This window comes from Diabrotica virgifera, chromosome 2 (assembly GCF_917563875.1).
Source record: "Diabrotica virgifera virgifera chromosome 2, PGI_DIABVI_V3a".
NCBI classification, from domain to species: domain Eukaryota; kingdom Metazoa; phylum Arthropoda; class Insecta; order Coleoptera; family Chrysomelidae; genus Diabrotica; species Diabrotica virgifera.
This window is the reverse complement of record NC_065444.1, coordinates 216,233,473-216,245,579: the sequence shown is the minus strand read 5'-3', so window position 1 is coordinate 216,245,579 and position 12,107 is coordinate 216,233,473. Positions and strand designations below refer to the sequence as shown.

General features: G+C 30.9%; 1 protein-coding gene across 3 annotated transcripts in view; it reads right to left on the bottom strand.

The window, feature by feature from the left end:
• LOC126879817 (chymotrypsin-like) overlaps positions 1-12,107 on the bottom strand; it is a 38,419-nt gene extending 26,312 nt beyond the window's left edge. The window contains exons 1-3 of one of the 3 annotated variants that reach the window (XR_007696287.1): positions 11,946-12,078; positions 11,506-11,662; positions 5,314-5,412 (exon numbers count right to left, since the gene is read on the bottom strand). Coding sequence is in view for 2 of the 3 variants with exons in the window: in XM_050643090.1 (XP_050499047.1) it covers positions 5,314-5,412; positions 11,506-11,577 (171 nt within the window). In the remaining variant the exon portion in view is untranslated. Of the gene's footprint in view, positions 1-5,313; positions 5,413-11,505; positions 11,663-11,945 lie in introns of all 3 variants that reach the window. The other 2 variants (XM_050643090.1, XM_050643091.1) reach the window with 2 other exon arrangements.

Below are 12,107 nucleotides of genomic sequence, written 5' to 3'. Positions count from 1 at the left end.
ACGTTTCGTGCTACAATTAGTTTTTGCGTATTAATTCAAAATTTGTTACGAACCCCTAATGGATGGAGTGAAAATTAACAGGGTCTACACCGTGCAATAGTAAAGCATTAGATGACATGAAAAAATTGCGAAAACTGTAATAGGTGTAAATAATGATTTGGATTTAAGAAATGTATGAAGAAAATACAGAAAATGTACAATGTATGTATCAAATGTTGAAATAAATGCAAAAAATATGTCTAGCATAAGACTAAAAAGTAAAAAATAAAAAAATATGAAAAAAAATTTAAGAAATGCTTTTCTTTAGTTACGAGTGACTAAAATTAAAAATATTATAAAAAAATCAACTAAAAAGCAAAAAATAAAAAAAATCAAACTCAAAGGATTATTGGAGAAAAACTGTTAGACAGATTAAATATACAAAAATCCCACACATTCGTTAAACAATTGAAAAAATCTAACACATTCGTTAAAGAAAAGCGTGGGGCGCGTCTTGATCGAATAAACGGTTTGAGGATAGATACTTTTTGCGCCCCACGCTTTTCTTTAACGAATGTGTTAGATTTTTTCAATTTTTTAACGAATGTGTCAGATTTTTGTATATTTAATCTGTCTAACAGTTTTTTAGAATAGTCCTTCGAGTTTCAATTTTTTTTATTTTTTGCTTTTTAGTTTATTTTTTTATAATATTTTTAATTTTAGTAAATAAAGAAAAGCGTTTCTTAAATTTTTTTTTTATATTTTTTTTATTAAAAATTTTGTTAGGGTTACTGGTGTCCTAAGGATGTTAATTATGAGCTAAACATGTAATGGTAATAGATCAGTGTTCGCGATTTTCTCCATCATGCCACCTGAGAGTTTCTCAGTTTTCACGATACGGAAACTGCAAAAAAGGCATAACCGCAGGTCGTGAAAACGAACAATTTACCTTATAAAGGTTGCGGAAAATTGAGAAAACACGATTAGGTATCGGAAAAACGAACTCAGTTCAACTTAAATTTCGTTTTCTTTTTGCTTATCCCATATGACAATTTCAGTACACAAAAAGCCATAAGAGATAAAATCGTGGTTAAATTTCATATTTAAATCTTACACCCTATTAACGCATTTAATTTTAATTTAACAATTTTAATTTAACAATTTTACGTTTTCTGATAAAAATGTAGCATTTATAAATAAACTAGATTTGGATGGCCAAGAACCTATACAGTGATGAGCGTGCTAATAACCGGCAAAATAGCACAAAAGCAGTGGCGACGCGTGACTTTTTCTGAAGTGTTACCAAAACCAGATGCAAAAATCTTATTTAAAAATATGAAGATGAAAATGTATATATTATACACTCACCGGCACAAAATTCCGCCAACCAAAATTTTTGATTAAGTTTGACAATCTATAACTTTATTATTTGTAATTCGATTTTCAAGATTCTTGCACGAGTTTGTAGTACATGTATTGATGTCAATTACTATTATTCCGGTAACAAAAAATTTTTGCTTAGATGGCATTATACTGTGGTGAATGTAAGCGTTGTTTTTTCTCCTAACTTTAAAAAATTCTGTGGAAAAATTGGAGGGCTGATTTTGTTTCATACTCCTTTTGTATTATCCTGGAGGTATCACTAAGGTCTTGTTTTTTGAATTATCTGAATATATCTTTTCTTGTAAGAGCTGTAATTAAAAACACTGCTTTGAAGGTTTATTCAATTGAAAATATCAAACGCACTAAAATTAACAAAACAAAACAAATTTAACAACAAAACAAAACAATTCAATAGCGGTTATGTCCACCTCTTTCAGCAACGACTGCTCGCAATCTGTTTAGCATCTAATAAATATGTGTTTTCCTTGCCTGGGAATAGCCCGATATTCCTCTACCAGTGCCATAACTGTACCAAATTTTCTGAAGGCCTAGGATGACGGCAAATAGCTTTTTTTATTCATCCCATAAATGCTCAATATGATTGAGATCTGGGCTGCATGCGGGCCATTCTAATCTTATCAATCCAACCTCAATTGTATGAGTCAATCAGTGTTTTTATTTACAAAAAATGGTACAGCTCTTACAAGAAAAAAGATATTCGGATAATTCAAAAAACAAAATGTTGGTGATGCCTCCGGAAAAATATGACAGGACTTTGAAACAAAATCAGCTATTCCATTTTTCCACAGAATTTTTTAAAATTAGGAGAAAATACAACTCTCCCTTTCACCCCTGTACAATGACATGCAAGCAAAATTTTTTGTTACCGGAATAATACAAACAATATGAATACGTGTACCTACAAACTGGTGCACGAATCTTGAAAATCGGAGCACAAATAATAAAGTTATAGATTGTCAAACTTAATCAAACATTTTGGGTGGCTGAATTTTGTGCCGGTGAGTGCAGCTTCAATAATATCATTTTGTATATCACTTGAAACTCTCGAAAAAACAGATGTTTCTAGATGTTGGCAATTAATGTTAACAATTCCCTGTAATTGCCTCGATTGTCAGAGTCGTCGCACTCAAAATGACCACGAAACGCTAGTTCTTGTTTGGCCCAAAAACATACAGTATCCATTATAAGTAGTGTGACCAACTCCAATTCAGTCGAATTCGGGACAAGACTGAAAAAAATTCCTAAAATCCGGGACTTTTGAATGAAAATCGGGCCATTTTTTAAATACAGGTTTAATATCATCTTTTAATTATTGATTATTTAACATTTTTATGTTGACAATGATATTTTGATGGGATTAAGCAAATTAAGCCACAATTGGTTGTAATGATAATTATATTTTTGTTAGTTTTTGACGTTTCGACTTCCAAGCCGAAAATCGTTCTCAAAACCGAAAAATTAGAAAATCAACTGATGTTGGATTTCCATGCAAATTTAACCTTAGGTTAATATAAAAATGTAATTATCATTACAACCAATTGTGGCTTAATCCCATCAAAAATATAATTGTCAAACATACAACAAGAAAACAGTTTCTGAACATTTTTATGTTGATTACTTCTTACTATCATATTATTTGTCGACCGATTGAATTTACGTAAAAATGAGAAGAATTCAATTTGATGTGAATTCTTAACAAAATAACTTATTCAAAATTTCAAAAGAGAATTTTGCCAAAACGTTGAAAATTCGGATGGCCCGGAAGCATTGTCCCGGACGCCGGGACACGACTTCGTCATTCGGGTCATGTCCCGGATTTTTCGGGCTAGTTGGTCACACTAATTATAAGTGTACTAAGGATATACCTATCTATTTTTTTTAACAAACTCATTATGTTTAGCAATATTTGCTTTAAAAGCTTGGTTAAGAGAACTTTTGATTTTTGTTTTGCCAAACTGAATCAAATTGGGTATACATCTTACATGTAGGTAACGGAGAAATTTCATGTCTCCTTTTTAAAAATCCTTCTTCCTTTTAGAAATTTTAGTGTCTCCTAACACTATTTAAATCGTGAACCTGGTCCACCCATTTTTCTGTAGAAACCAGAAGACATGGCCAACAATACAGTATATTTTTCTTGCAACCATAATATAACCAAGGATTTTCACTGTACCAACTAAATTTAAAATATCGAACTACTTTTGTTGATTCCTTTTTTAAATTGTTTAAAATAGGTCTTTAATTTTTAATCTCATTTTTTTCTTCAAAATTATACAAGGAGATTTACTTTTCAAGTAGATGATCGATTAAGAAGCGACACTCATCCATGGTTAACTGCACGCACACTTTTTATAGGTACTGTCACCAATTTTAAATCTCGTAAGAGCGCTACTGATACACAGCGCGCTTATGCCGTCGCTTCTTCAAAATGTTCAGTCACTAGCCGGTCCCGAGCGCCAGCGTGGGTATATAACCAATGTAACCAGAAATGAGTCTGGTAACAGAGTATAATAAAGTCCAACTGAGTCACATAAACTCGCCAATATTTTCGTGTCTACGAGTAGTTGGCTATTTACTGAGTTAGGTATTATTACCACATAATATAATATTATATTTCTATTGGTAAAAACATTGGTAAATAGAATTATTCATCGTCATAAAATATTTAATTGCAAGATTTTTAACTGTTACCAATGGTAACAGTGGTTACATGGACGCTTCGCCAGTGCACAAAAGATGGAAAACGTATTAAGTTGTGAGACAAAAAGAAATGAAACTAGCTGGGAAATTTAGCGACATTAACCTAGCAATTTACATTATATTGATTGTTTCCTACCTTTAGACGTATCGCACCACTGGAGTTTACCAACTACCAGGCGCGTAGATAGGTTTTTTTTTCTAGGGGGGGTACTTAGTATCTTATTTTAAGTGCCGAGAGCAATTTTTTGCGCCAGGTACCACGCTCAAACAGCTAGGTAAATTTGAACTTTTATTAAAGTTTATTTACACAAGAAAATACAGAAGTAACAAACAAAAATCATTGAAAACCTGTCTATATCAGTCAATAATAAAAAAATACAAATCAACATATAATTAAACAAACATAACACGAACTCCACTCCACTATTCCACTATTAGGTAATATAGGTAAAATAACTTAAAATGCAAAACTGATCATTAGGTCTATTTAACAAAATATTACACCACAGTAACTAGATTATGAAACAAATTGGTTTTTAAGCGAATAAGATTGAATTTTTTTTTGATGAGGGAAGTGTATCATTAATTTCTCCTACATCTTTTAGTATTTTATTGCTTCTATTAGAATGCTTCTTAGGGGGGTACTGTCCCCCAGTACCCCCCCCCCCTTATCTACGCTGGTGCCAACTACCACTGTCACAGTGATAGTTTTGGTTGACATACTACGTGCAAAGTTGGGAAACAATCAGTATAATGTAAATTTGTAGGTTAATATTGCTAAATTTCCCAACTCGACTAGTTTCATTTCTTTTTATAGCACAACTTAATACGTTTTCCATCTTTTGTTCTATTTTGCCGGTTAATAGTGCGCTAATCACTGTATAGTGCTCATGTAAGTTTTTACTAGCTTGTGGAGTGAAAAACACGGTTTGAGAAAAAACTATATAAAAATTATCTTATATTAAGTCTAAATCCAACATTAATGTTGAAAACATGATGTTCTATACTTGTTTTTACACTTTCTATGTATTTTTATGTATTTTTTCTTTAGGGTTCCTAGAAACTTCTATTTTAGTATGTGCTAATATTTTGAAGTTTAAAAATATAGTTTAAATAATAAATATATCTCAATTTGTAAATTTAATTTAGTAGAGGAAGTTCTTTAGAAATGTAGTATAATATTGCTCCTATAAGCATTTGTTTATTTACATAATTTTTACAAACGCTTACCATATATGGCATCGAATGAGGTACGACTTCCTGTCCATCAATAATTTCAAGGTCACTGGATTTCTCAGAGTTTTCTGCTGCGGGTTTTCCTGCATTGGACTAAAATGTATAATTATTAAATAAACAGAAATACCAAATTTATACTACATACACGGATATACAGAAGATTTAAAAATTAATGTATGTGAAAAAAAACTTCAGAATAAGTTTATCTGTGCTTTCTATCAGACTTTATAATTATCTGATCTAAGAATCTTAAAGTAGCCTACACATCGTTGCATATAGTGCTACTAATAAATAATAATAGTGCTACTAATAGTGCTACTAATAAACGTCAATCGAATTTAATTTCGAATAACCAAAAACACAAAAAAACTGTTAAGACGCCGAAGAGGAATTGGAACATAGGTAAAGTCAAAAAGTGCTATTTTGAGAATATCTGCTGACCATTTAAATATAAATATAGTGCCTGACATAGACGGAATAACAGGAGAAATTATAAAGAATGGTGGACACACTTTATGGAAACGGATACATAAATTAATCTACCACATATGGACTCTAGAATCATCATACCAGAGGACTGGAAATCAAGTTTCCTATGTACAAGAAGGGAGACAAAAGACTGCGAAAATTGTAAAGGTATAACCAGTGGCGTACTGAACATGGTTCCGCGGGATCCACGGAACCAGGGCCTGGGCCCCGCAGGGGCCCGCTCTAGCGCGCTCTTTGCTTTTTTTTTCTAATTTGATAGGGACATTTTGCACTACACATGTACACAATAGAAAATGTAACTTCTTAATAAATTTTTATTTTTGTGTAGTTATTTATAAATAAAAACGAAGAGTACCTATTTATCAAAAAATTTGAAAACAAAATTAATAACAGACACAAGGAAAACTAACTTTTGGCAGGTTCTGTACTTGTTTTACCTACTAAAAGAAAGTGACTAAAACGCAAGTTCTGGTTTCGATACATGTAAAGAATTACCGCCTGTAGATACCTTTTTACTCAAAAACTTATATTTATATCTGCACGTTTCATCAATTAGTTGAAAACTAGAAAGTTGTAAAATTTTGCAAATTGACACAGTCATTGCAAGTTTTATACTTTTGGCAGGGTTATAAAAATGCCTAATTAGTGGAGTCACTGAAGGTGGACATGAGCTATTACCTCCGATTTCGTTGAACCTCCATCGATTTTCATGAAAATTGGTGAGTAGTTAGAGAATACCTCAAGGAACAAAGATGACATGATGCCAACTTGCGCTTTTACCTTGGGGTGGATGCCACCCCTTCTCGGGGGTGAAAATTATTTTATTAAAAATAATACCATAAATCGATAGAGGGACAAATTCTAAGTAAAATTTGTTATATAAAGTTATTAAAATAAATCAAAACTTTTTGAGTTATTAAACATCAAACATTTTAATTTTTCGTGAGAAAAATCCATGTTTTTAACCTATTTTTCATAAATAACTCAAAAACTGTAAGTTTTTAGAACAAAGTTGTCATTACCAAAATTGAAGCTTATAAAAAATGAAATAAATTCGTTACTAAAAGAACATTTTAGTATTAATTTAAAGTGAGTTATAGGTAATTGAATGGATATTTTTTTCGGCGAGTACCCAAATCCAAATATTCAATCTTAAATAACGGAAAAATTATGCATTTTATAACATAAAGTATTAAATATTTGTCAAAGTACTTAAAAATATCTATCAAATGAGTCCCCGAACAAGTTGATAGCGTTAAAAGTTTATGCAACAAAAATTTTTCAAAATTTATCTGTTAAAAATTTTTCCAAAAAATGGTGTGGTTTTTTTTAATAACTCCGTCAATTTTTACGGTATCAGATTCAGCTAAAAACTATTTGAAAGCTAATTTCAAGGGATAATAAACCAAGTTGAATTTATTCTTTTAAACCTCTTAGTTTTTTTAAAATAAAATATTAAATAGTCCCGGTTACATGGTTGTCGCAGCAAAATTTAAGTTTTAAACGTTTCTATCTCGGTTATATTTTACCCTATGGAAATAGTAAAAACGGTAAAATATTTGGTACCGAAAAAACTAAAATTTGGTCATATATTAGTTTTTAGGTATATTGAGTATTTTTGGAGTTATTATCAAAAGAAAATGAAAATTACAATAATTTTAAAAATTCTGATTTTCTTAAATTATATCTTTTTTTCAAAAATATGCATTCCAAACCGGTCAAAATTATTAAAATGATTACTTATACTAATATAAAGAAATTCTAGTAAGGATTACTACAAATTTTAATTTTTGTGGAAATGGTGTATGTTTTATTTTTCATTTTTTCTTAAAAAATTCGAAAGGGCTCTCTTACTTTCATCATAACTTGCTTAATTTGGATGCTATTAACTGATCCTGGAGCTCATTTGATAGGTATTTCGAAGTACTTTGATAAGTGTATGGCACGTATATTTTATAAAATGCATCGTTTTCCCGTTATTTAAGCTTGAATACTTAGATTTGAGTACTCGTCTAAAAAAATATACATTCAATTACCCCTAACTCACTTTCAGTTAACATTAGTTTAGTTTTTTAAGCGAGGAGTTTATTTCGTTTTTTATTAGCTTCAATTTTGGTAATTAGAACTTTTTTGTAAAAACTTATAGTTTTTGAGTTATTTATGAAAAATCGGTTAAAAACATGGATTTTTCTCACGAAAAATTAAAATCTTTGATGTTTAATAACTCAAAAAGGTTTGATTTATTTTAATAACTTTATATAACAAATTTTGCTTAGAATTTGACCCTCTATCGATTTATGGTATTATTTTTAATAAAATAATTTTCACCCCCGAGAAGGGGTGGAATCGACCCCCAAGATCAAAGCGCAAGTTGGCATTATGTCACCTTTGTTCCTTGAGGTATTCTCTAACTACTCACCAATTTTCATAAAAATCAATGGAGGTTCAACGAAATCGGAGGCGAAAACCTTCAGTGACTGCACTAAATCCCAATACAATAAACTCGACGAAAGATGCTTCTTTTGTTTATATTTATAGCATCATCATTCTTTAGCTTTTACTTTTAATAGGTCTGGATCCCGCGTATGAAAAAAAAGTTGATTAATAGCAAGCTGAAAATTTGTTAATAGCTTAAGGGTGTCTAGTCGAATAAACTTTGATATATGGGAACACTGAAACAGGGGTAGTTTTAATTGTGGAACAGGTTAAAAATTTGGAACGGTCACAGCACGAAAACGGCACATTTATTTTGTCCGACAGAACAGACTTAAACTCTCCGAACAGAGATTAAACTCTCATGAAAAAATCAGACTGCTATTTATTACCTGTCATAATTCCTGTCATTTGACATATTCTACATGTTCCACTCATTAAAACGCCCATTTGGTGATAAATAGCAGCCTGATTTTTGCATGAGAGTTTAATCTCTGTTCGAAGAGTTTAAGTCTGTTCTGTCGGACAAAATAAATGTGCCGTTTTCGTGCTGTGACCGTTCCAAATTTTTAACCTGTTCCACAATTAAAACTACCCCTGTTCCAGTGTTCACACATATCAAAGTTTATTCGACTAGACACCCTTAAGCTATTAACAAATTTTCAGCTTGCTATTAATCAACTTTTTTTTCATACGCGGGATCCAGACCTATAAGTAATAATTCTTGATAACTGAAATAAATATAAATAGTCTAGGGCGCATCTGTTTTGAGATGGACGTTGAGAGGTGACTAAAATTTTTTTGCAGAAATTGCTTGAAAATAACTCAAATAATATTATTTGAGTTATCCTCCCACTTAAAAAACTACGGAACATTGTTTTTGTTTAAATAATCAAAATGTCAAAAAATTAAGGAAAAATTCGATTTTTTTCTTCGTTTTTTGATTATAACTTTAAAAGTATTCATTTCCGAGAAAAGTTGCACTGACATAAAAGTTGCGTATAGTATAATACATAATATCGTATGGCATTTTTGCCGGGGAGATCCTTTCGGATAGTTCCAGCGCCAATTACATCTTTAACCCTGTTTCAAGTAACTAGTGTCGATGTACACTAGCCCAGGGGGACCGACGGCTTAACGTACTCTCCGAGGCACGGTGAGACGGCTCGTGTCATTATTGGAAATGAAAATGGTTTGTCTTTGGCAGGGATCGAACCCACGTACACTGGCGTATGAGGCCAGCGATTATGCCGTTACTCCACGGCTGCTCATAGTTGCGTATATTAATTTCCCAACAACAAAGGATTGGTTAAAAATTTTAAAAATTGTCACTCTTGTTGCAAAATAGCAATAAATGGCGAAAAAGCCATAAAAAACAAGTATTCGCATTTTACGTTTTTAACCATTCATGCTAAACTTAGGACCTTCATATTTTATCCAGAAAAACTGTATAACATAGTAAAACAATGCTCAAAATTTCATTAAGATCGATTGAATAAGTTTTGAAAAATAAATTTTGCAATCCAGCATTCGCCAAAAAAAATTCATTTTTTCAAAATGTCGCAGGACTGAAAATAAAGGATATAACAAGTTGAATTTTTTTTTGTTTATAGAAGAGTGCTGTACCTTTCATTTGCAATTTGCAAAATTAAAATGGATTAACTACCACGGCGTCAGGAATTTCTTTAAATAAACGTTAATTTTTGGTGCTACGCGCAGGACAGCGGTGTTCGATTTACACAAGTTGATTTCCACCAAAATTTCTTCTAATCTTTATCTTTTATATTATTTTCTTCCTCTATATTTTGTTCCTCTATAGTTTGTTGTATTTTAATATTTTAATTCCGCAAAAATTAAACTAATTTGATTATTGTTTTTGAAATATTGTTTAAACAATTGCATATGTTTAAAAATAATAAACTTTTATTCTGTAAGTTAAAATATATGAACAAAGAAAAAAAAGCTAAAAAATTGCTAAAAAAAGTGTTAATTCAAAAGACAGAGTATGTGTTTTTATTTTGCAATAAACAAATTTATTTATTTATATCGAAATGAACTAAAAATTAAAATGTATCAATAATTATCAAAGCTCATTGGAATGCCCAATCAGAGCAAACTATCCGCTGTCCTGCGCGTAGCACCAAAAATTATTGTTTATTTAAAAAAATTCCTTACGCCGCCGCCGTGGTAGTTAACCGATTTTAATTTTGCAAATTGCAGATGAAAGGTAAAGTATTGTTCTATAAGTAGTAAAAAATTCAACTTGCTGTGCTTTATTTTCGGTCCTGTAACATTTTGAAAAAATAATTTTTTTTGCGAAAGCTGGATTGCAAAATTTACTTTGCAAAATCTGTTGACCCGGTCTTACTGAAATTCACAGTACATATTATTTTATAATATCATAAAGTTTTTTAGATAAAATATGAAGGTCCTAAGTGTAGCATAATATGGTTGAAAAACGTGAAATGCAAAGACTTGTTTTTTAATGGTTTTTTTTATTGGTTACAACGTTTAAAATTTTTAACCAATTCTATATTGTAGGAAATGTAATTACGCAACTTTTAGGTCAGTACAAGGTTTTCTCGGAAATGAATATGAAGTTATAATCAAAAAATGAAAAAAAAATGGAATTTTTCCTTCATTTTTTGACATTTTGATTATTTAAACAATGTTCTGGACCTTTTTGAGTGGATAACTCAAATATTATTATTTGAACTACTTTCAAGCAATTTCTGCAAAAAAATTTGAATGACCCCTCAACGTCCAAATGTACTAATATTTTTATAAATGCGCCCTGGTCTAAAACAAAAGTAAGGACAACTGAACTAACATGTACGTATCAGAACTTCCGTTGGTATGAAAAACGATAGAATTAATATTAATTTACTGTTCTAAATTAGCTGAGTTTTTATAAAAAATATATGATGATTTATATTTAATATTTATTAAAAACTTTTAATACACAAGGTGTGTTTTTATTGGACTGGGGGCCCGCATAATTTGGGGGGGGGGGAGGGCGCATTATTGGGCGGGGCCCGCATCATAACTGGAACCAGGGCCCGCGGATCTATCAGTACGCTACTGGGTATAACCTCTACGAGAATACCAATCTCTATACATATTACAATAATATCAATGTGACTTCAGACTCAGACCAAAAATATCAAATATACACCAAATACATATTTCTGTTATAAATTAAATCATATAATAAATATCATATTCTGGGACCAAAAATAGCTCGATTGAATCTAACTTACCTACCTTAGTACAAATGTGCACATTAAAAAAGTTACAGCCCTTTGCAGTTACAAACGAAAATTGATTTTTTCCCATATCTCGAACAATATTAGATGCTTTTTATTGGAAATGGAGATATTTTATTGAAAATGGAGAATGGCATTCTTATGGCAGAAACATCCTAAAAAAACAACAGTGAAATTTGTGGATCCCATAAATCTCGTATATCGATTTCAATCAGGCATTCGATTGAGTAGATAGGCAAGAGATGCTAAAGCAGCTATCCTTAAAATTTAAGTTTTCAATTTTCCACAAAATATGCAATTTAAAATAGGTATTGTACGTATAGTAGATATACGTTTACAATGCCCATGCTATTATTATTAAAAAATAATTTATTTTGAAAGAATAATGAATAAACATTGACTTTAGAAAAATATATGCATGTAGGTATGCAAACTTACCAGATATATACAACTCACTAGAATAACATAAACACCATAATAGTTATACATCTTGACGTATACATCAAAATAATGGTATTATCTAACATTCGAACTGCATATTAAGATAAAACACTAAATAATGAACTAACGTAGGTAACCTCATTTTATCTTATCTCTGGG